Raw genomic sequence first — 25,205 nt, 5'->3', positions numbered from 1 at the left:
TAATCATATGCTACAGTTACACAAATATCCTTAAATGTAAAATGTACTTAAAATATGCCTTGATGAACGAAACTCTAATTCTAAGAGGATAATGGAAGTTTCTGCTGTGAATGTGACTACTAAATATAGGCTATACATGCTTCAAAGTAGCTAACACTACTGTTTACATGTAGTAATATGAAAGATAATAAGCAAAAGAAATGTAATAACTCTTCATTATGTTATGTGCAGGAAAAAAACACGAACTTCTGCGGAGAGTAATGTTCGCGCTGCGCTGTTGTAACTGATCAGCGCCGCGCTGCCAGCTCGGTGGTGCTAGTAAACACGTCCTCTCTGCGCTGTCAAGTCGGTCGCGCAGCTCGGTCCATTGAGCCGCGCCGATGACAGGTCAGCGCGGCACGAACACTGTAATACCGCGCTGTTTCATCCCACTTTTGGGTTGTTTGGCTTCCCATACAGATGAACTGAAAAACAGCACAGCTTGCTTGGTGGAGAGTGAAACTCTGATGCGCTCAGTCAGAGAGTGTTCGGCGAGTGAAAATATATCTGAGCTAAACTTATACTTAGCCTCCAACTCCCACTGGAGAGTAAAATCTGATAATTTATTAGCAATTGGCTAATATTAGACATCATTTAGTCGCCCAGAGTAAGATTTAGTCGCATATGCGAGTGATTTATTTGTCGCATATGCGTATATGCGAGGACTTCATATCCGAGATGAATTCCGAAGGAACTTTGTTTTGGCCTGATTTTGACCGTTGTTTGAAATGTGACCTTGGACCACAAAACCAGTCATGAGAGTCCATTTTTGTGAAATTGAGATTTATACAACATCTGAAAGCTGAATGAATAAGCTTTCCATTGATGTATTGTTTGTTAGGATATGAAACAACTATTTGAAAGGGTGCAAAAAAATCGAAATATTGAGAAAATCGCCTTTAAAGTTGTCCAAATGAAGTCCTTGGCAATTCATATTACTAATCAAAAATTACGTTTTGATATATTTACGGTAGGAAATTTACAAAATATCTTCATGGAACATGATCTTTACTTAATATCCTAGTGATTTTTGGCATAAATTTTTTTTTATAATTTTGACCCATACAATGTATTTTTGGTTATTGCTACAAATATACCCCAGTGACTTAAGACTGGTTTTGTGGTCCAGGGTCACAAATGATATAACACCTGGGCCCTCGTTTATCAACCGTAATAAGTTGATAAATGATGATGTGTGCATAATGAGTGCATAAGAACAGTTTCACAAAAAGTGTTGGATCTACCAACTTGTAATTTTACGTAGAAATGTCTGTAAATATAAGCACAACTCTAAGCATGCTTACACAGAGAATCTAGTGGTAGAATGGTGATACTACAAAAAGAAAGTGTCCTTTAATTGCAAATACTCAATTAATAATTTCATAGTTCAAGCTAGACGTAATTGGTGTGAAAAACTATAAAAGACAGCTGGGAAGTCATTTGAAATGTAGCTATAGTGTCATGGCTGATCTCGCTTCGCTGGAAAATTCGGCAAACCATGCGCTGTGCAGTGAACGCATTTTCAAAGACCACGCTGATCTGTTTAGTGAGAGCACAGAATGGCTTCTCAGTCGGTACTTTGCCGTTCACATTCACGTGATTTATAAAGGGAGGTGTTGTTACCATATATGGTTCATTGGAGGCGTTTCTGAATGCAAATGACCATGAATGTAAACAAGCATGGTGCTCAAGAACATGTAGGATTTATCAACAATGATTACTTACTGGTGTGCGTAAGAACTGCATGGTCGCATTAAATAATAGAGATTTTTTTGTACTTACATTCTAAATTTCATTTGTAGGACAAAATATAGAACCTTTTCTATGCACTGTTGATAAGTGAGGGCCCAGTTCTTTTGCTTGAAGTATATTGGGGCCTATATGGTTTAATTTCTGAATTGCCGCAGAATCACTCTTGTTGGCGTATGATATATTTTCTCAGCATTCAGCATTAGCAGAATATTGAGCTACACCGCTAAGAGTGGATTTGGCCTCATTTCTAATGGGCCGCAATCAGACCACTAGACAGTAGTGGGCTTGTGTAACAATGTGGGTTAATGGGTGAGATGAGTGTTTGAAAGTAGATGGTAGTGACACCTGTTTGAGTAGCAGGATGCGACCTCAGAAATGTGACCCTGCTTATTTCATAATACCACATTTCTTAAAGTACATGTTTTCCCTAAATCAAATGGATTTTATTTGTAATAAAATAAATAGAGAGGTTCCCCATCTGTTATAAGTACCAGATTTAGAGGATAGTTGGATTTTAAAAAGGCAAACCATTTGGTTGTAGTGCAGTTTCAATAACAAGTGTTTTTTCTCTTTAGGAGCTCCGTACCAACAACCCTCGATACAGCAAAGGAACTTACAATGACTTCAGCTACGTAACAAACAACAACCGGGAAGGCGTCAGCATGAGAAAAGGAGAACACCTGGGCGAATTCAACTTGGGCTCTACTATTGTACTGTTATTCGAAGCTCCACGGGATTTTACCTTTAATTTGAAAGCAGGCCAGAAGATCCGTTTTGGAGAACCTCTTGGGACAATGTAACACCTACGAGAGGGAACAGAATCTGATGATGGACACGCTAATCTGTGTGCAGATGCATTCAGGGTCTCAAAAACTAATACACTCACATTTGCAGAGATGTACTCTGTTTAAACTGAGATACATGTGTGTTCATATGTACTCAATCAACCACCACTGTTGCATTATTGCCATTGGGTTCTCACAGTCGTTTTGTTAGGGTACGTAGGGGTATTTTTTTGTTTTTGTTGTAAAATAAGCAAAGCTTAGACCATCACGTTGTAAAGTATTTGTTTACCATGAAATGCCATCTTGAATTTTTTTTGGCTTCAAGTTATTTTTCTATTTTGTTTTAGTAAAACGATTGTTTTGTTTTTGTGTTTGCCCATATTGCCTTTGGCTTGAGTCAACCTGTGTGAAGGATTTGAAGAGTTCAGGACTTCCACAGCTAACTCTGCAAGCATTGGGAATATATTGGCGCTTTTCCACTGCATGGTACGGCACGGTTCGGTACGGTTCACTTTTGGGGGGTTTTCCACTGGGTACAGTACCTGGTACCTGGTACTTTTTTCTGTACTACCTCGGTTGAGGTTCCATGCGAACCGTACCATTACCAAAACGTGACGTGTAAACTCTGCTGATCACTGATTGGCCAGAGAGAATCGTCACTACCTGCGTCACTGAACTTGCAACATGAGACACAACAGACCCGCTAGACTTAAATCAGCAAGCCAGCAAAGGATCGAACGCAACTGTTTTGAACGAGCGCACCTTTTTTTAACAACCAAAAAATGGCTGTTTCGTTGTCTGTTGAGGAAGTACAGACGTTCCTCTCGTTGATAGCAGAGGAGCGGATCCAGCGAGAGCTTGATGGGGCGACGCGGAATGAAAAAGTTTTTCAAGAGTCGCGGCAATAGAGGCGGCGAAACTATAATGACATGTGAACAATCCCGCCCACTCTAAAGTGGTACTAATGCCGCGTTCCAGGCAACCCGTAACCCGTGTTTTTCCAACCTTCTACCCGTGCAAGTGCACTGGAACGGCAGTCAAACCCGTGATTTCCCACCCGTGAACTCGTACTAGATCGATGTACTCCCAGTTCCGCGCTCTGACGTCACATAGCCCGCGAAACAACAATGGCAGCCCCTTTCTGTCAAGACTGCAGCTGTGCACAGAGCCTATACAGGGGGTAGTGCAGAAATGACATACTTGTATAACAAAATAATCTGTTTATTCTAGAAGTTTGTTTACATCTAGTTACTACAATTCCTTACGCTCAGGCAGTTTGGCGTGACTTGCCTGGAACGCTACAAAGTCGTGAGTCGTGGTTTGAAGTCGTGACTTACGGGCTCAAAAACCTGCCTGGAACGCAGCATAAACTGCAGTGGAAACGCAAACCGAGCCGAGTCGTACCACGCAGTGGAAAAGCGCCATATGAGAGGCCATCACTATTTGGTACCTTCGTATTTCACAATGCTTCTCTTTAAAACCGTTCTCTCCGTCCAACGTTTGCTCTACACGAAGTTGCAAGCCATTTTGACAGCAAAATCTTGGCCACATTTACTCACTAAGAACAAGTTTTGGAAAAGACAGGCGACATTTATCACTGCCGTTGTTCTCTGGCATTGAATTATGCCTTTGCTTGTTGGTCTAGCAATTAGTTGGGAGATAAATGTTAAGTATTATGCTATCTCAACTTGATTAGTGCCAAAACACAAGATATATTTTTTACTAACACACTTTTTTCCCCCTTTTGATATGAATCAAGTTCTTGTGATCTTATGGCTTATATTTTTTTTGTTCTTGGACTTTTATTTTATTAACCAGCACCTGGCAAGTTCAACAGACAAGTTCTACACCCTGAGCTAAGGATAAAGACCCTCCGGACCCCCCTAATCTGGACCACACATGTGTATGAAGATTAGGGGAAGGACTCTGGAAATTTTGTTTTGAATGTGTTGAAAACACTGGGCTTTTCTGTGTACTGGGCCACACGTCTTTTGGAGAAAAGTCTCATTAATTCATGTAACATAGACATTCATTTCAAACTAGTTCAGAGCGCAAGAAACATGTCATTAATAAATTTTGAAGGTTATTTAAAATGTTGTGTTGTATAAATTTGTGAAATTGGTATTTGATAACACCATTGTAATGTTTTACAGGAGCTTTTTTCAGCTACTAGTTTCTTGACCAGGAAAATCCCCCCTATCGATTTACTGTATGTATATTATTTGGAAGCTTTCATAACTTTTAAAGATAAAGCAGTAAGTGGAATGTTAATATACACAGTTTGTGGTGGATTAGTACAGTAAGCTTCTCAGGACAGTTTGTATATTTAAACATGGGGGAATATAAAAAGGATAAATCTGGCTGGCGGTATTTGAGGAAAGTCATTTATCATTACATAAGCCTGATTAATAATGAACAAAATCTCTGCAGAATATGGATTAAAATTGAAAGTGCTGAATCAGGAACAGTATCAAGCATTGTGACATGCTATACTTAAAATTATTTAATTATTCTCATTTAAGATGCATTGTTTTATTTTCTTAATATTAATAGTAAGATTGTGTGGGATATTTGTACTTTTAAAAATGATGTCACCCACAGGACTATTAAGAGAAGCTTCTAGAAGGGAAGCCCACGCTTTGCAAGCTTCTCCAGAGCCACACACTCGACTCACTTTCTCAAGCCCGTTACTTGACCTTCAGAAAGCAAACACTGACTACTACAATTGTACTACTGTTACCAGCAGTTCCACTGATAATCATAGTTATATCAGCACTATTTTGATGCTAATTGTGGTAGAATTTACATCCTTAAGCTACCTTCTCGAATAAATAGTTGACAAACAACATGATTTTCTTATATATTATATAAACTTTATACATTTTAGGTTTAAATGGTCACGGTATCTGGTCATTTAAAAAGTGTTCACGATATAATTTTTTGCAATTCTTTAGTTCTCAATCCACAGCGTGACGACAGTCATTTTTTAAACTACAAATATTACGTTATATAAATTTACCAGGTAATCGTGTGTTGTATAATAATAAGGTCAATAAAAAATGCGTATTAAAATAGTTTTAGATTAAATACAGCATATCATGCCGGCGCCGCAGTGATGTGTTTTTCTGCAAGCATTTCAGCTTGACAAGAAGACGTGAAGATGTAGTTTATCAATCACACTATGCTTAACTAATTCGAACTAATTGTTTTAACTGTACCAGTGTACCACAGCAGAGGAAACTCTGAACAACTTTCCTTCTGTCTGTACTGTAGGCACTCTTCTGTACTGTTCGCTAAAATAAGGTTTCTGAAGGTTGAATTTTAATAAGCGCTCCCATCACTGGAGCCAAGTCTGTATAGTGACTAAACCAAGTTAATATTGTGAGAACCAAATCAAATGCATATCTCGTCCTAGACCACGTATGAAGTCAGCTATTTCCTTTTTGTTTACATTGGTGTACATCCCCATGCTATCCTAACAGCTCAGACGCCATATTAACAACTACGTCTATTAGCTTTACAAAAATCAACCGTATTTTCAGCCAAAAATACATAGGCCTATGCTCCTTTGTAAAACTGTAAGCCACCACTGTAAACAAAAATGACAAAAATTTCACAAAAGATTATTTTTGAATGAGATGCAGTATCAATGTATGAAATTTTGCACAGTGGCTGTAGATAAATATATGTATTTACATGTTTATTATAAATACAGCCTACTCATATAAATTGAAAATGACGTATTTAAAAATGAGTTTGTGAATCAAGCTTAATTGCAATTAAAGACAGCTAAATGATTGAATGAATGAATGAATATCGGGAACAATTTTAACCCGTAAAAATTAACACCCGTAACTATTTTAACCTAAGTTTATATAATGTCAAATAAAAAAATAGTGTTGTCTACTCTACCCTCTAAACAGTGTTTAGAAGGTAGGCTAGTTAAGGAAGCATAGCAGTATCAAAACACAATATAACTCAATATAACAGTATGAAAGGGTGTAAGCCACTGAATAAAAAAAAAAAAAATGCGACTTATTTTCTTAGAATATTAACTCGCACTTGAAAGGGAAGAAAATATTATTTTATTACAATTACGAGTTTTTATCTCCCCCTACCGACAGTACTGGCAGTCTGCACTGACAAAACATTCATGATCGTGAGAACCACATCAATACTTATTTCCATTCATTTGTCCTAGAATTTCCTCTTACTATGTTTACATTAGTGTATTCACATGCTATCCTAACCTTGCCTTCAAATTACCTATTAACAGTTAGTGACGGCTTAACTAGCCTTACAAAAATCACAATATTCATAGTTTCGTCTTAAAATAAAACTTACTACAGCTGTGATCAAACTTTATAAATGTAACCACCACTGTGCAAATAATAAAAAACAAGACTAAAGATTCTGAAAACGATTGTTAGAACGAGATCCAATATGAATTTATGATCGTTGTGCACAATACCTCTATGGTTAGTATTTTTTTCTTCAAGGGGAATAGTTTCAAAGTAAAGATAAAATATATATTTATAATATGCAAAAGTCTCAAGACAATGTACAATCAATTTACCAGCATTTTAATTGTTTAAATTTACAGTTAGAGTTTCCCTTTGAATCTAACATCAACTAATTTCTAAATGAAAAAATAATATTATGTTTCAAATGTTAAGACTCTCTCCCCTGTCTTTGCAAACCTTTGGATAACTTTACATTAACCCTCTGGCACAATGCTGAAAATAAATCTAAAATCTAATTGAAGTTTAACGGTTAATGTCAATACTGGATAATGATAACCCTATATACTGGAAATACTGTAGTGCTTGAGATTCCAGGTAACAAAGTTTCTTCACACCTGTAAACCTGCTGATCTGGACTCCACGTGTATTTGTTCCAGGAACTTGCTCTCAGGGCACTACGTCCCAAACTGGTTCAGTTGCTGTCTGATAACACTGCCTTTACTCAGCTAGAATTTGCCGTCACAGAGACTGACTGAGTCACCTTGTAGGAAACGTTGAGTAGCTCATAAGTAAAATGAGTTGAAAACAGTTGTTTACAGAGACAATGGTGATTTTATGTATCAAAAAATATATTGATCATCGTGCCTAACATATACAGACATCCAAAACATTTTGGTTGGCATATTTTATCCTATTTACAATAGTCAGGCTCACAGTCTTATGGCCAAAAAAAAACTGTCCACGACCCATTGTATTAAATGTAATTACCATAATATTGCTTATAATCATATAATATTAGTACTATAAGGGTTTTATGTTGCACTAAATAGTCTCTTTGGCAATCCTAGACACAATGTGTCAGCGGTTTGTGTACAGTAACCAGAAAAGCTCGTTCAATAGAAACTCGGATGGCACAACACTCATTCTGAAGTAAAAGTTGACAGTGTCTTTTTGTGTATCCCTTTGAAAAAGAACAAGGGTTCTTCCTCAAGTTTCAGTCACCTGTGTCTGACGGCATGTCAGGGTGTGGCTCAAAAACCTAAAGAAACTTGGAGAAGTCCACCGGGACATATTGTGAAGCGAGCCCACCTCTGTGTGCACCGATAAAACCTGTTTAACCTCATTATAAATTTATAGAAACACTCCATTAACAACAACAACATTAGTCGAATAACTTGAGTAAGTGTATAGGAACGATTGGGTGACGCCAAAATGAAGGAGAGTATCTAAGCATGCCATTGTTTGAGGGAGACAAAAGTAAGGCTGCTTTAATGTGGTTCAGTAGGAGCAATCCAACTTAACTGTGCCAACTTAACAAAACAATGATGTAATCCAAATGTAAATATTTAATATAATAGGTTTCGGTGCAGTCACAGAAGGTCAGCTCTTGTTTTGTCCAAACCGCAGTATGATCTCCAGGTTTATGTAATAGCTAAAGGATCCCAAAAATCCAGTCATTTTAGAACTGTATAGCATCTGGCTTCCAAAATTTGGGAGGTGGAATGGTGGTTCCAAATTGGAAACCCATAATCCTTTGCTTCACAGGGTAAATCTAGTCTCACTTCCTCCTCCGGCAGCGGCAGCAACAGGCGTAGCAGCGTCCCACCTGCTCGTCGCTTTCCCTCACCGTGTAAGCCGGAGGGGGGTTCTGGCTGCCGTTCCTGGCCTCCCCGTAAACTGGCACACTTGAGGTGTTGTTCTCGCCTGGGGTTTTGAAGCTGCTGTAGGGGTTTAAGGCAGAGTTGCGGTTGTTGTAGGTGCTCTCCAAGGCCATTGGGTTCATGATGATGGTGCTGGAATCAGCCGGACCCCGCAGTTTGGCACGAGGGATGGTGACATCACCATAGGGGTTCTCGAGAGAGATGTTCATGGTGTCAGGCTGGAGGAGCAAGCCAACAACGAATAATCAAGAGCCTCGGTTTCAGTCTGTTAAAACTGTTGAAACATAACTGGTCCCAAATATCAGATTTTTCTTGAATATTCCTGGGGAAAGAAAATGTATTTCATTGTTTGAACTTCTGCATACCAAATAAGAGATTGTATGACAAAACAGTTGACAAAAAAACACATTATACAACAAAGCCCATTCAAACTAAGAGCCATGACTATTTTGGCGTCCACATCAACGCACAATGTTCCGTTTATTAAAAGCGCACTACAGTTGTGTGATCTCCCACTTTAAATGCTTGAGCTCTTCAAAGTCAGGCGGCTGTTGTTCTGAAAATGATTCCAATCATATCCTTCATCTGTGAGGATAATTAGAACGATTATTAAAACCTTTTATTTATGGTAATCTTCCTTGGTGTGAAAGGGCCTTTAGTTCTGGTTCTACAATTTGATTGGCTGAGCGGATATCCAGATTGTACATTAGTGATGGGGATTCAGTGACGCTGACTGCAGGTCTACATCAATACACCAGTAGGTGGCGACAAGTCTTTCTGTCTTTATGAGTGTGTCATTTAATCGTTCAAAGACACTGGTAATTCATGAACAAAACAAGTGACTGGCTGATATTCTGAATAAAACACTACTCTTAGTATTTAAGTCATAAAAAGGTATGACAGAAACAGTAAGAGTACAACGGTAGAATGTCAATTTTACATTGAATCATTCACCGAACCGATTCCTTCAAACACACTACTGATTCAATCATGAACGTCAACGTCACTAATGTGTTTTGCTCGGAGACGCAACAGCTTTATTGCCGAATCTTTATTAGCTGTGCAAAAACGGACAAAATATTTGGCAAAATTGTAACTAAAATGTAAGTTATTCAATATCAACTTATTGGTTTTTTATACAGTTGTAGCCTATAAAATAAGCCAATATCATGCACACTCCCACGCTGTTTGTGGTCTGAATAACAGCAGGCCAGTGATTATATCTGCGGCCTCATACTTGATGCTCGGACAACAACACGATTTCGAATCTGATATTGCTTGAATTAAGTTTTAATTAAGGACTTTTGTAACATTAAGAAGTATATAAATGCTTAGTTGTTATTGCAACGGTTTTATTGCTTAATTTTTAAATGATATTCTGAGCCCCTGGTATTGTAAATAAGACATTACAAGATTTTTATAACCATTTTCCCCCCCATCAAATCATTTAGACTCAGAGAACTCTACTTGTAAAAAAACAAATAACAATTAACTTTTCCTGTCAGTGAATACTTAGATACAAAGAAACTGCTTACCAGCAGAGGCCTGGGGGCGATTTGTTTGGTGGGAATCAGTTTTCACAGCTGCACGCTGTTTCTGCTGTGACTTCTGTTCTTCCGTGTTTCCGAAATAAGGTAAGACAAACCTGAGCCACCAGGCTGAAGGGAAAAGGAGGAGGTGGCAATCCAGCAGACCGTGAGTCTTGTTTAAACATGGCAGTGTGTATGTAACCCCACCCTTGGGTATTCATGTTGTGTGTGTGTGTGTGTGTGTGTGTGTGTGTGTGTGTGTGTGAGTGTGTGAGAGAGAGAGAGTTGGGGAGGAGGCTGATGAGAGTTCAGGAATGCTAATGTTAAATTTACTATTAATATATAGTATGACGACCTGTTGCAGTCAAGATACAATAAAAATATACTTCCCATCAAATGAACGCCAGATATAGCTACTTTGCGCTGAAGCCAATATTCTAATAAGTCTGTGGATGCTGTTGTGTAAGGTGGTTATACTTTCTGCAAACATTACATTGCTGGGCATGAGAGGAGTACACAGCCTCTTGTCCACAGCCTTGTTTTAACTTTAAACATTAACAGAATTGACTTTTTAATCTACTTCTGAATGGAAAAGTAGAAGAAAAGGGTGCTGCAGTTTTTAAATGCTGAGAGAGAATTAAAAGCTGTCTGTCTGGGTTTGGTTGTTGTTGAATGAGAAACATGTTACAAAATGCTAACATGTTGCAAAATGCTAACTTTACGTCATGAAATCACAGATTATATATTTTTTATTGCAACCTTAGCAGTTTCTGTCTCTCCATTAAAAGTCCATGCAACCAAAACTTTGACTCTTCAAAAAAGTTCATCCTCAAATTTATTTGATATGCTCTATGTACAGTGTGTGCATTCTGATCAATGTAAATAAAAGTCTAAATTAAATCTGATTAAACCTTGGTTCATATGAATTACTTTTACAACGTATTTTTGAACTATCAAATGTTTGGTTGCATGGACTTTCGATGGTGGGACAGAAAACTTTGAAACAAAATTTAAAACAACATGAAGGTACATAATTGATGAGAAAATTTTCATTTTGGGTGAACTATCTATCTATCTATCTATCTATATATCTATAGATAGATAGATAGATAGATAGTAGGGCTGCACGATTATGACAAAAATCATAATTGTTAAGATAACATGTAGAAAGAAAGAAAAAACGCATCTTAAGCACACAGGACATAAGTGGACTTTGAACGATTAATTGCCGCTTTGAACGATTACGTAATTGTGGCATCCGTAATTGTAATCGCGATTAGAAATTCAATTAATTGTGGAGCCCTAATAGATAGACAGACACACACACACACATTGCATTAGATAGCAAAATGTCAAATCAAATGGTGTTTATTTTAAGAATTTTTAATTACAAAAATAGACATACTGTTCAAAATTAAGACAAAAAGTATTGTGACATTGTGGTTGTCAAACATTAGTGGATGATGTTTATAGTTAAAGTGATGAACTACACCTGTGGTTACTCTGCTACCACCTGTTTGAAATCACTGACAGAGCAGATGAAAAAATCATTGTAAAAATGTCTCTGAGAAGTGAAGTTAATTCTGGGGGAAAAATCCAGCAACATTTGTTTGCAGATGTTACTTGCTTTGATATAGGAGGGGGCTCAGCACACATCCTTGGGGGGCCCCAGTGTTCAGTGTGATGGTGCTGGATGTGTTGCTGCCGACCTAATGCAATGGCTTTAAGATTGTCCTGATGGCATGGCATCATAGGGCATTCAGTGACAAAACACAATATCAATGCACACATACTGGTTCCAACACATTCTTTTCGAGGCCTGAGAATGAGGACATTGTTGACTAGCGAGCTAAAAATGGTGCTGCTGGGAGTTTTAAGGTGCATCTGAAATTTTTGAGGGGGTGGCAGGCCCATCTGGACTGAACCAACTCAGTGTTACATACACACGTGAAATCCACCCCACCCACATTTTATCTAATTTGATGATTGAAGTTAAAAGAATTATAAACAAGGCCGTGTCTGACCAGGTTCTGTTTTCAGAGGTTAAAGAGGTTTGAAAAGAGCTCAAGAGGCACGTCAGACCTCTTTAATCAAAGGTAGCCCTAGTAACAGCGAACACAAACATCAGCAACAAAGAACTAGAGTGGTTAGACAGACCAAAACAAAATAAATTATCAAAAGCATCCATGACTCTATTTTTGCACCTCATAGTGCAGCTAACAGCACAAACAAAGCTATTGCTAAAAAAGCAAAAAAAACAAAGACAGTGTTGAACATCATGTACTCATGGCCTGAGAAACGAACTTCTTTTTTCTTAGAAACATAACTACATTTTTACGTTTCCGAAGAAAAAATTTTGAGATGCTAAGGAGTTTCTGTGCAGGTGCTACTGTATGGTGTTCTGACCAGATTTTAGCATATTGCTGTTTGGTTGCTAGCGATTGTGGGAGGTTGATATGCAGTTGCTAAGTTGCTGTTTGTGTTTGCTATAATTTCACGGGTTCTATGCAGTTGCTAAAGTGTTTTCATGGGGTTTTGGCAGAGTTTGGATGTGTCCAAAATCGCCCCCATACTCTTAAATAGGGCACAATTTGAGGAGATAGTGGATATTAGCGAGAACACTCATTCAATCCCATAATGCACTGCAATAACGAGTGTACAACTGATGTACACACAGCGGCTAGTGAATACCCATAATGCATTATGAGGGTCTTGCCGAATAAATTCCCGCGTCTTCCCAGAAGTTGCCGCTTGCAGCCAAATCATCCATCCATTTTCCAAACCGCTGGTCCAATGTGGGTACACCGTAATATCATACAGGTATACATTTATTTTCAATTGATTAGTAAGTCATTTAATTAAGGTTTATATATGCTAGTTTCCAGGAAAGAGTTTGAGACAAATCTTTTCATTACTATTGAAGCTGCCAAGTTTCAAATTATTATTAAACCACACGCACAAACTATGCAAGAGTGGCAGCTCTTCCAGCGCACTCAGTGTCCGAATTTACTTGCTCGATTTTTTGGGGACTAATGTAGGAAATAGTGAATGAGGGTATAAAGTGAACACAGCCATGGTCTTATTATTGGGAGATACCAAGTTCCAGCTCTACCACTGGAGAAAATTATCTTATTAACCAGCATTTTTTTTTCTAAAAAAATGGCTGCTGATCTCCTTCCCTGTGTTTTTTGCTAACTTTGGATGCTTGCCTTAAAAACAGCTTTAGCTCTGGGTGGATGGATGCTGTGCAGTTGCTCAAGTGTTTTGAGTTATTTTTTAACACGTTGCAGTGTGGTTACTAGGTTGTTGTGGGGGGCTGTTGTAAAGGTGTTGCTACGTCCGGCTGCTAAGGTGTTGTGCATTGCTTTTACTGCATTACTGTGTGTTTACTGTGTGTCTCTGTGATATTCCGATCTCTAGTCTTGGGTCTCTTATTCAGTGTAAGCCTATGGGATTTCCTTTTACACATTTTAGCACCCACCAGGTCAGAATTTTAAATTGTATCACTTAGAAGCACGCCTCTCCTCAACAAGTTATATAATTTTCTCATGTTCATTGCAGAAATGATACTGCATGAGCTACATCCCGAATAAAAGAATGAACAAAAATAATCCTTTTAAAATTAGGTTATAAACACTAAATGGCTCGTGATTTCAAAGACATTAGCAGTTGGGCCATTTAGTCATGTGACACAGTGTGGAAACTCTCGTGGTATTATGATTTGATTCAAATCCTGTGGCGGTGACCCAAAAAAAGCCAACAGGGACTTATCAGAGACTTGTTCCCTAGTCAAACATGCAAGTGACCGAATCACATTCCACACTAAGTGATTCATTGTCTGACTTTCTGTGTGTCATTCTCTTTCTCTCGTTCTCATTCAGTGGGTTTCAGTGACTTGGGTGTAACATTTTTGTATTAGTGATGGTACTGTAAGTTCATTTGAAGTCTTTGAGAATATGACACCACTTGTAAAAGCAGAACAAAAAGCAGCACGCAATTCAAAAAGTATAGCACTCCCAAAACAAACAGCGGTAAATTGAACAAATCAACAAGGAAATAGAAAACAACTTGATCCTTACTGAAACTAAGTCCATTTTTTTTCTCACACTCACAAAAACGAGTTCCTCAACACGTGGTAGCTTACGTAATTTTTTACACAAGTTTCCCAGGTTATGACTCTGCAGTGACTTGCTCCTCGAACGAGCCTAAATGCAGTTCTCAGGCCATTTTAAGCCTGTAGTTATTAAACATGATCCATTATAACCAAATGACACATCCAGCTCATAGAGGCTGGTATCTCAAGTTCGTGAGAGAATCAAATATATACCCACAGCACTACAGTTTAGACTCGCTGGGGGTCACTGAGTCACTGTATTCAGCTGTATCAGGAGGCAGATCACGTGAGCTCCATTGTCTTCACTGCTGTTGGTACTAGTCATTGCATAAAGCGTTGCATTGTTGCATTATTTGCATAAAATTAAACTCCACTCAAATCATTTTTCCCAAATGGCACATTTGTTGTGAACTTGTGGTTTTGTGGTCCTTGCTTGTGCGTGTCTGTGAAGCCCACGGGACAGTAGGGTGTCCGATTTGTCATTGTATGATTCAGAAACTCCCTCTGCTAAGCACTCACGATGTAAGTACGATCTAGACCTGTAACAGTCATTAATAAAATCTTGTAAAAATAAATTAAGAAATGCATTGCAAATGTGTTTAAAATAAATGTACTTTTTCTAGATATGCCAAGCTCTAAAAATGGGTAGAAACTGTGAGCATATTTTTAAGTATTTTTTTTAAATATATTTTTTATTTATTTAAGTCAAAATGGTTGAGAACCAGTGGTCTGTGTAACATTACATCACCAAAGTGTGAACTTGGAGGAGGACTGCAAGGGTTGAAAGCAGCATTTGGCCAAAAGGATTAAAGGGATAGTTAACCCCAAAATTTAAATTCTGTCATTAATTACGTCATGTTGTTCCAAACCAGTAAGACCTTTGTTCATTTTCAAAAAACAAATTAAGGTAATTTTGACCCTGCATAGACAGCAACGCAACTGACACGTTCAAGGCCCAGAAAGGTAGTAAGGACATCATTAAAATAGTTAATGTGACATCAGTGGTTCAGCTGTAATTTTATGAAGCTACGAGAATAGTTTTTGAGTGCAAAGAAAACAAAAATAACGACTTTGTCTTCGACACGCGTTCATGAAAGTACCACTTGTAGATGTGTGTGATGCTGCTGATGCAGGAACCGGCGTTCTAACGTAGAATCTGGATGTGTTGTGCCTTGTTCGCAAGCAGAGGAACGCACAAGCATGCGTCATGGTACTGTTGTGAAAGTGCGTTGAAGGCTGCCACGAAAGAGAAGAAATTGTCGAATAAAGTTTATTTTTGTTTTCTTTGCACACAAATGACAGAATTTTAATTTTTGGCTGAACTATCCCTTTAAGGTTTGAGTGGTTAACATGAGCCCATAAGCTCCTTCTAGTAGGTTTAATGCAACTTCATGCAATGACACACTGCGACTTGCCACTTGCGTGTTCACACTTGGCCGGTTCTTTCAAATTAAATGAACTCTGGTACACAAGAGCTATGTTGCCCATTACAGTTCGGTCCAGGGCATCAGAAGCTCTGTCTTGCAGCAGATTTGTGTGTGCAAACAGAGGAATTCCTGGCGCTGTTTTCCTTTGCACATTTTATAAGCTCTTTGTGAGTTAGCTGGTAAAACTACCACCATATATACAAGCATTTAATGAGCATTTAGCCCAGCACACAGCAGTTTTGGAAGTTTGGTAAGTTCGCAAAATACACATCATTAAAGCGGTCCAGTCAGGGTGTGACCGTATCGTTATGTCTTTTGTTCTGTATCTTTAGGTTCGGTGTTAAAAATTACAGTGTGGACGCTGAGTGAACCAAGGACTAAATGTATCGTTTTCTTCATGAATCCAGACCAAAAGGACCAAGGAAACTGAACTACAAGTGTAAACACTCTTACACACCGATCCAACTTTTTTCTCTCTCAACAATGCAGTTTTGACCAGGTTTGGAAAATACAGCAAATTGCAGTGAACACTACTTTAGTCTCATGTGTATTTATCTACAGGAAAATAGCTTTATGAACTCTTATTAAAATGTTTAAGAGACATTGTAAATATTTAGGGTAGCCAAAGGCCTCTGAGGACTAGGTGGCGATGTTAGCACACTGGATTCAGTTTCAGAGTGCTTCTAATTACTTTGTCTCGTCTTCCTTTGTCTCGTCATATTTAGGGTAGATGGTTAAGGCGGAGTCTTAAACAGTAGAACAACTACAAGTCAAAATAAACTAAAGAGATCTCGTTTTAAAAAGCAGGTCCTCACCTCTTTCTGTGTTTACAATGTCATGGGATTTGCATGTCATCATTTCTTACCGCAACACAACCCTACACGCGAGATAAGGATCAAGAGTGCATGGGAAAGATATGTGTGGTATCCACCAAGCTGAGTTCCCATGCAAAGACAAACTACACCAAACACATAGATTCATGCACACACTAGAGAATTGATAGGACCAGTGACGTCTGATTGCCCTCATTGTGCCAGCAGAAGGACATTGTGAACTTGGATTTCTTCATCCACATTGCCAACATGTGAAATCAGAGACGTACAAATACGCTGCAGCAACCGAAACTGCTATTCTGAAGAATATATTCCGTCCCGTCCTTCTCTTATATCACTGCTTAATAATATAGCTTCACCATTTAGAGATGGCAAAGCAAAAGAAAATTCATATAAATGTTTAGTGAGTTACAGTTGACAGCTGTGAAGCTCAAGTGTACCTAATGCAAGAAGATTTGCTCTGTGCTGTCATCTGCTGGTGTAAAGTGTAGGATGCAGCACATCACTGTAAGATTCTCTGACTCTTAAGGTCCCCCATTGTTTACAGCAATGTTCAAAGGCCCTGTGACTTTCACAGTGGTTGTGATTTACTGGATAAGGATTTCTACCAAATTGTTTTTTTTTTTTTACTCAATTTCTACCTAATCAAACAGTTTTGAGTTTGGAATAACTAGTAAAATATATATTCACTGTAAGATTTGATTTATTTAAATGACTTTTCTAGTTCTGGAGATTTCTTTTAAAAACAGGATACCTCATATATCCAATTTTTTTAAGACCAAAGGCACTCTATTTGACTTGCAAGGTCAACTTGATTGCACAGATACTATTTGAACTGAACTGAGCTGGACGATGACATCACTGAATCAATGATGAACTGACTTTAAAAGGTTAGTTCACCCAAAAATGAAAATTAGGCTGTGTTTTACTCACCCCAGAGGCATCCTAGGTGTATATGACTTTCTTCTTTCAGACGAATCTAGTCGGAAATTGTCCTGGCTATTCCAAGCTCTATCATTGCAGTCAGCGGGTGTTGCAGAGCTTCAGTCCAAAAGAAGTGAAATAAAAATCGCCCATCCATAAAAAAAAGTGTCTCACACGGCTCGGGGGGTGAACAAAGGCCTCCTGTAGCGAATTTATGCGTTTTTGTAAGAAAAATATCCATATTCAAAACGTAATAATCACTTTAATGTAGCTTGCACCAACAGTTGTACTGTTGTACCGCAGTTCCGGGCGGATGACGTATGAGTTCAGCGTTGCGCATGCGCCGGTAAGTCTCGTGAAACCCAACGTTTGTTAACAGGAGCAAAAGAAGGAAAGTTTCCTTACTTTAGCAAAAGAAAACCAGTTTCCTCTTGGCTTATATCGAAATCCTCCGACATTCTTCTTTACAAATCCTCGTTTTGTACTTCTAATTAGTGACCATTGTTTTGTTTTGATCTCTACCCTGAGCTTCCGCGTTCGTCACTTGTGAGTGGAGCATGCGCAAAGCCGACCTCATACGTCATTCCCCCGGAACTGCTTCCGTTTACAACAGTGAGCGCAAGCTAGATTAAAGTGATTATTACGTTTTGAATATGGATATTATTATTACAAAAACGCATGGATTTGCTACAGGAGGCCTTTGTTCACCCCCCGGAGCCGTGTGAGACACTTTTTTTTTTTTTATGGATGGGCGCATTTTATTTCACTTCTTTTGGACTGAAGCTTTGCAACACCCATTGACTGCAATGATAGAGCTTGGAATAGCCAGGACAATTTTTAATATAACTCTGACTGGATTCGTCTGAAAGAAGCAAGTCATATACACCTAGGATGCCTCGGGGGGGAGTAAAACAGCCTAATTTTCATTTTTGGGTGAACTAACCCTTTAACTGAAAATTGAGTGTTTACTATTGTCCTCTTGCACTATCGACACACTATTTTCCTGTTTAATACTGTAAAGCTGCTTTGACACAATCTGCATCGTACTGTACGAAGCACTATATAAATAAAGGTGACAACTATTTCTTCAAAGAAAAAAATCTTTATATTAATGCTTATTTCAAATCATTTTTGATTATCTTAAGATGATTTAGTTTAAGAGATTTTAAGGTCCTCCACAAATGATTGGTCAAAACAGCATTCCAATATTGATAAAACACACAATAGAGTAACAGTCTGAAGTTACACAACCATTCATTAGCTACTGTATATCACTGTACAGCAGTGATGTCAGACATAGATCTTCTAACTTAATTTGTAATGTTTTTGTTATGTAGTAATCGATTTTAAAATTCAATATTGTGATTCATATTTATACATACATTATTACAAACTATTGTATCGTATTAATGAAAATGTTCACTCAAAAATTAATATTCTGTCATTATTTACCCATATGTCTGTGTGTGTGAAGCCAGTGGGCTTTAATGTTGTTTGGTTCCCAGCATTCTTAAAAATCTATTTTTATATTTTTCACATTAGGAAGTCATACAGGATTGGAACGACATGATGGTGAGTACATGATGACAATTTTTCTTTTTCTAATTCTATCTACTTGTTTTATTTTTATTTATTATAAAAAAAATTACCCTCTTAAAACTAGCCTTCTTTTTTCTATTCTTTTGATTTGTTTTCTTTTCTTTTCTTTTTTTTAAATGGCCCGTCTAACACTAGCATTGTCTATTCTTTTTCTATTCAATCTACTTGTTTTCTTTTTATTTATTTATTTTAAAAATAATAATACCTTGCTATGTGTACTGTGTTAGACCACCTGAGACTTGTCACAGCACTTAGATCTGGTCTCTGCGGTCAGATGATCAGTTAAACCTTATGGTTCCTCGATCTGGCGTAAAATGCAAAGGTGATCAGGCTTTCTCTTTTGCAGCTCCCAGGCTTTGGAATGAACTTCCACTGTCTGTTAAATCATCTCCTACACTTGGTGCCTTTCAAAGTGCGCTTAAAAACTCACCTGTTTTCTGTAGCATTTTGTTTGGTTGCTGTCGTGTGCAATGTTTTTTATTGGTTTCTGTCTCTGGTTTTATGCTTGTTTATATTTTATTTTTATGTACAGCACTTTGGTTCCACTTTGTGGTGTTGAAAGTGCTTTATAAATAAAATTGAGTTGAGTTGAGATATTATTGCTCTCTTGTTGGTTTTGATTGCTTCTATTGTCCTCATTTGTAAGTCTCTTTGGATAAAAGTGTCTGCTAAATGACTAAATGTAAATTTTTGGGGGTCTACTAGCCCTCGGCCCTTCATACCTGTTGTTTTGTTGTGTATTTTAGTAGAGCTTGAATATTGTATTGGCCAAGCGAATGAGTCAGGGTTTAGATAGTTCGTTGGTATGCAATAACCATACCATTCTGCTGCCAAAAAGAAATCTTTCCATATTGGTGAACATTCAGAAGTAGCCCTGAATAGCCGACAACATTTTTGCAACATATTCAGAAGTTTTTTTTAAGTTTTAGAAAGAAGTCTCTTATGTTCACCATTTATTTGATAAAAAATACAGTAAAAGAAAGTAATATTGTGCAATATTATTACAATTAAAAGTAACCGTTTTTTAACCGCTTAATATATTTTAAAATCTATTCCTGGGATGGCAAAGCATCATTACTCCAGTCTTCAGTGTCACATGACCCTTCAGAAATCATTCTAAATATGCTGATTTGGTGTGCAAGAAATATTTCTTATTAAATGGTTGTGCTGATTTATATATTTGTAAAAACAGTGATGCATGCTTTCAGGATTCTCTGGTTTACTGTAATGTTTTTCCCAGTCTGCTGCCTTTGACGTCACAAGACTCAGGACTGTGTGTTTTTGTGTCAGTTCTCAGCTGTGTTGTGTCATTTTCCTGATGATCTGGACTCTGGAGTGATTCATGGCATCTCAGGTAATCAGCTCAAACCGCCCTAAAGTCCCCCAACATCGGGTCACCAGATCTCAGTTACCTGCATTAAATCTAATGTGACTCTAATTTAGCTGTACCCCTTCCACTTCACTTTCTCCTGGTCAATAATAATAGATATCTGCCAATACAAACATCCTGTAGCTGCGCTATATAGGGGTGATGAAGGTCTCAGAACTAATTTGTCAGGGAAACGTTGATGACAGACTGTCTGTGGGTGACTAGGCTTGAATTTCAGGCCTGTTTTGTGACTGTAAAGCGATACGCCCTCCTCCCATTCTACTTTCTTGCACCCTAAGCATGTCTGATGTCTTTGATTTCATGTTTTTCCTCAAAACTAAACCCAAACCTTCTCAGAAACCATTATGTCTGTGGCCCTTTCCTTCGCTATTGGACTTTCTCAGAACTTTTCCCTTAATATATGCAAGACCGAATGAAATCATTACTATAAGAGAAAATAACAGTAGTTAATACCAAGAGTTTTGAAGATGCAGAAATGTGCAACTCTGGACTAAATATTAAAACACCTGCTTAACAACATGCATCTCTCCTCCCACAAGCACCAATGGTTTTTCTTTTTTCAAAAGGGTAGACGTGCAATTGTGTGTGTGTAACGGCACAGGTCCACAGCGACAGGCGGTACTTAAATATTAAAGGCTCTGGGGAAGCACACCATTGTTTGCCCTCCATTTCAGAGAGGCAGTTGTGGTTGGTTGGTTGAGAGAGAGAGCGAGAGAGAGAGAGAGAGAGAGACCGCAAACGGCAACAAAGACGGAGCCCGTGCTGCTGGGAACTGCAAGGACAACTTCAGGGAAAGCAACAGAGGGTGCACTCAAGTGTTAAATTATCTGACAAAGGATGTGAAGCATGGAGAAACCAAGACAGTCGGCTGTAAAATGTTGACAAAAGTCGGACTTTTGGTACATTAAACATGGATGGAACTGCAAGTGGAACGGCAGAACCTCAAGAGACCGACGGCACACAGAATAGACACAAGGATGAAGTGGACAGGTAGACCCTCTGCATGGAAAATTCATTTTTGAAGTTACAGGAAATTGCTTATGTGATATTAAAATAAAACGTATTTGAATTTTTGCTTATTTCAAATGAAATGCAACGAATGACAAAAAAATCATTTATTCTCAAAAATGTCTTTTATATTCATTTTAAAATAATTTTATTATTTCTTCTTAAGATTATGTATGTGTTTCTTATTCAATTTTAATATCATTTTATTATATTTGCAATGATTAATTCTATTAAATAAACATATGGTTCCTGCTCTCAGTATAAAGAGTGAAATTACTTTGACAAATCATGCAAATAAAACTTTTTCCATCTAATATTTCACATAAGTTGATTGAGCACATTGTATGTTTTATGGTTATGTTTTGTGTTTGTTTGTTTGGAATAAAAAGAACACTGTTAGAGGTTGAGAACCCACAGTATACAGATCTTTTACTATTACATCTTGTGTATACACATTTCATTGCTGCCGGCCACTAATAGTAAACAGATACATGCGGCTCGGCTTACACACTCTTTAAAGGGATAGTTCACCCAAAAATGAAAATATGATGGTTATCTGCTTACCCCCAGGACATCCAAGATGTAGGTGTTCAGTAGAACACAAACGAAGATTTTTAACACAAACCGTTGCAGTCTGTCAGTCTTATAATGGAAGTGAATGGGAATCACGGCTTTGAGAATCAAAAAAACATACTCAAACAAAACCAAATTAAACCCTGCGGCTTGTGACGATACATTGATGTGTAAAGACAAGAAACGATCGGTCTGTGCAAGAAACTGAACAGTATTTATATCGTTTTTTTACCTCTGATTCACCGCAATGTCCGAACTGTCCTGAGCGCGTTCTCAACAGCTGGCACGTGACTCGTCGTCGTCTTCTTCTTCTTGCTTTACGGCGGATCGCAGACTTCCCATTTCACTTCCATTATATGACTGACAGACTGCAACGGTTTGAGTTAAAAATCTTCGTTTGTGTTCTACTGAAGAAACAAAGTCACCTACATCTTGGATGCCCTGGGGATAAGCAGATAAACCTCACATTTTCATTTTTGGGTGAACTATCCCTTTAAGGGCTGACCTTGTGTATCTGGAAGAGTAAAATATTGTGGGGAAAATGTAAATAATTAGTTTTAGCTTTTGTGGCATTTTTGCAATTTTAACCAGCTGGTTTCAAAGTCATTTTTAGTGGTTGTTTGAAGTTGCTTTGATATTTTCAGCAACATTATATAAGTGTAATCGTTCAAATACATTTTTATTGCTGGCTCTGTACTGAACATTTTAGGTCAGTTATGTTGGGCACAAATAATCAACCATTAGAAAGTCAGCACTGAACATCTCAGGCAAACACACGGAGATGTTTGTATTATATTGAGCTCATTCTGTAGGGTCTCGGATGAGGATGGGCCTGTGTCTGAGGCTCCTGTGGAAGGGGACGTGGAGGCTGGAGCACAAAACTCCAGAGACAGCCTCAAACTGGACTGCATCATCTGCTACAGTGCGTATAATCGGGGAGAGAGACTCCCCCGCAAACTCTACTGTGGTCACACGTTTTGCCAGGCCTGTCTGAAGCGGCTGGACACCCTCATCAATGAGCAGGTGGGATTCAAGCTATCATCACTAATATCACTATTTTTGCTTGACCTGTTTATTTCAAAGTGCAAATACAGCAATGTTCACCCAGATTGTGGTTTGCATGATAAAAACTGCTAATAATCTTCTAGCTTTAACAAATTGGAGTCAGATAACCTATATCACTGCAATGTAAAAAAAAAAAACAAAAAAAAAATCCACCTATTTTAACTTTAAAAAGTTCAATTGCCGCCTGACTTCCTGAAGAGATTAGAAAGTTTTTACTTTCAGATATCGCTTCCAAATCATTTTTTTCCCAAATGTTAAATTGTTAAAAAATCAGCACCTTTTCATTCCATTTAACTTTATGAATATAATAATGAGCAGTTATATTAACTACAAATACTAGATTTTTGTTAACATCACAACAGTGTCTGCTAAATTAACAGAAATCCTATCCTCTTATTGTTACAATTAAAAAAATATATATTTTTATGACATTACCTAAATAAATGACTTATGTTCTTAGGGGCATTTTTGCAAAAAGCTGTCATCTTCCATAACTTAAAAGAGTTGTACCACAGCCCTTTAAGATATAGGCTATTTTGTTTAGAGAAGGGAACGCAAAACAAAAATGCTGCAACCAGACATTCTTTGTTCAGGGGCGTTGACTTTTTGTAATCAACCAATGGCATGAGATTGAGGGCGGGACTACCTGTCTGAACCAATGGAGAAGCCTGATAAACATGTTTGAAAACCAAGCCTGCGTCCCAATGTGTGCGCACTATCCATCCTAAATTCTATGTGATATTAGTCATTTTCAATACTATTTAGGGCAGATAGGGTGGATAGTATGCTCATTGGGACGCAGGGCATCACTATTTTTGCAGAAAAAAAAGAGGGTTTGTTCATATATCATTCACCTGATCTGATGTATATTAAACATTTTCTTCCTATGAACATTAAAATGTGTTTTTTTATGGCTTCTGCCAGAATTTTCAGATTTCTGTTCAGGGAATATATGCAAATAGCTTAATTAAGCAATGCCTCATTTGCATATTTAAACATTACATCATTAGACAACTGACATGTGACATAATCAGTCATCTGGGGAAGCTATTATTTTTACCCATTTCACCTGTAGTGTCTTGACTTTAATTATTAGATATTTAATGAATTGATTAATCAAGCGAAATCTTGGGTTAAAAATGGAACTAAATTAAGCTCGTTTTGTAACTTAATGAACTTTGCTCTATTATTGAACTAAACTAAATCAACACTGAAATGACATGAGCTGAATAATGATCTTATGTAGAGCTGCTGTATAATTAAACTGATTTTGATTCATAACTAATGAACATGTATTGCAACAATGAAACTGTTGTTGCTAAACTAAATTAAGCTGAAAATGACAATATTATCTTTTCAGAACTGCTATAAATCTAAAATTAAATTGTATTAGTTTGCAACATTGTTATTTTCGTTTATTACAGTGAAATTGTTTTGAAACAATCTGTATTGAATAAAGATGTATATAAACATGTGATTTGAATTTTCATAGTTGATAGTTTCACACGCCTCAGCTGAGCAGGGTCAGATGTTTGTAACCGACTTGCTTTTTCCCCTAGATGTGGATCCCCTGTCCACAGTGCCGGCAGAACACTCCTCTACCTCGCGGGGGCGCCACTGGTCTAGACCTAGACCTGGCAGCTTTTCTGGGTGTTAAAGCTGAAGTGGAAAACCAGCGAACCTACAGCCAGAAAGCACCGCTGGAGACCAAGCCCTCCTTTATAAAGCAGCCAATCACAGATCAGCCACCCTCAGCATGGGCCAATGTGGCAGTGGCAGAGCATCGCTTCCACAGAAGCCCTTGTTGCAAACACTGCTTGCTCTGCTGCTGGTGGTGTTAGATTCACGTACATTACGTACAAAAACATTTTACAGTGGATATCCCACTGTCTGGAAACCACAGTATCCTTTACAGAATTACCTGGGACAATAAAATACATTTTATTTGGATACCCAGTGGATCAGTAAATGTCAAATTCTGCAAAACTCAGTGATCAAAATGGAATAGGATACATGGACATGAGAGACAATTCAAGAATGGAC

At 37.9% G+C, this 25,205-nt stretch overlaps 2 protein-coding genes across 3 annotated transcripts in view; both read left to right on the top strand.

The window, feature by feature from the left end:
• LOC107691735 (phosphatidylserine decarboxylase proenzyme, mitochondrial-like) overlaps positions 1 to 3,102 on the top strand; it is a 22,810-nt gene extending 19,708 nt beyond the window's left edge. For both annotated transcript variants that reach the window (XM_016490532.1, XM_016490531.1), the window contains exon 7: positions 2,367 to 3,102. In XM_016490532.1, the coding sequence (XP_016346018.1) occupies positions 2,367 to 2,591 (225 nt within the window). In that variant the 3' untranslated portion in view covers positions 2,592 to 3,102. The remainder of the gene's footprint in view (positions 1 to 2,366) is intronic.
• Positions 3,103 to 21,387: 18,285 nt separating this feature from the next.
• LOC107691733 (RING finger protein 224-like) lies at positions 21,388 to 25,193 on the top strand. Its single transcript, XM_016490527.1, has 3 exons — positions 21,388 to 21,506; positions 22,910 to 23,120; positions 24,722 to 25,193. The coding sequence occupies exons 1-3, from the start codon at positions 21,427 to 21,429 to the stop codon at positions 25,001 to 25,003; spliced, it is 573 nt and encodes a 190-aa protein (XP_016346013.1). The 5' UTR covers positions 21,388 to 21,426; the 3' UTR covers positions 25,004 to 25,193.
• Positions 25,194 to 25,205: the final 12 nt, after the last annotated feature.

The sequence above is a fragment of the Sinocyclocheilus anshuiensis genome, unplaced genomic scaffold, assembly GCF_001515605.1.
Source record: "Sinocyclocheilus anshuiensis isolate Anshui unplaced genomic scaffold, SAMN03320099.WGS_v1.1 scaffold246, whole genome shotgun sequence".
Lineage (NCBI taxonomy): Eukaryota > Metazoa > Chordata > Actinopteri > Cypriniformes > Cyprinidae > Sinocyclocheilus > Sinocyclocheilus anshuiensis.
This window is presented reverse-complemented; position numbering and strand designations above follow the sequence as displayed.

Excerpts from the sequence above, each read along its gene's own strand:
- LOC107691733 (XM_016490527.1), top strand. The coding sequence starts at position 21,427 with ATGGATGGAACTGCAAGTGGAACGGCAGAACCTCAAGAGACCGACGGC. Across the intron at positions 21,507-22,909 it reads CACAAGGATGAAGTGGACAG|GGTCTCGGATGAGGATGGGC; the intron begins GTAGACCCTCTG and ends CTCATTCTGTAG. Across the intron at positions 23,121-24,721 it reads ACACCCTCATCAATGAGCAG|ATGTGGATCCCCTGTCCACA; the intron begins GTGGGATTCAAG and ends TTTTTCCCCTAG.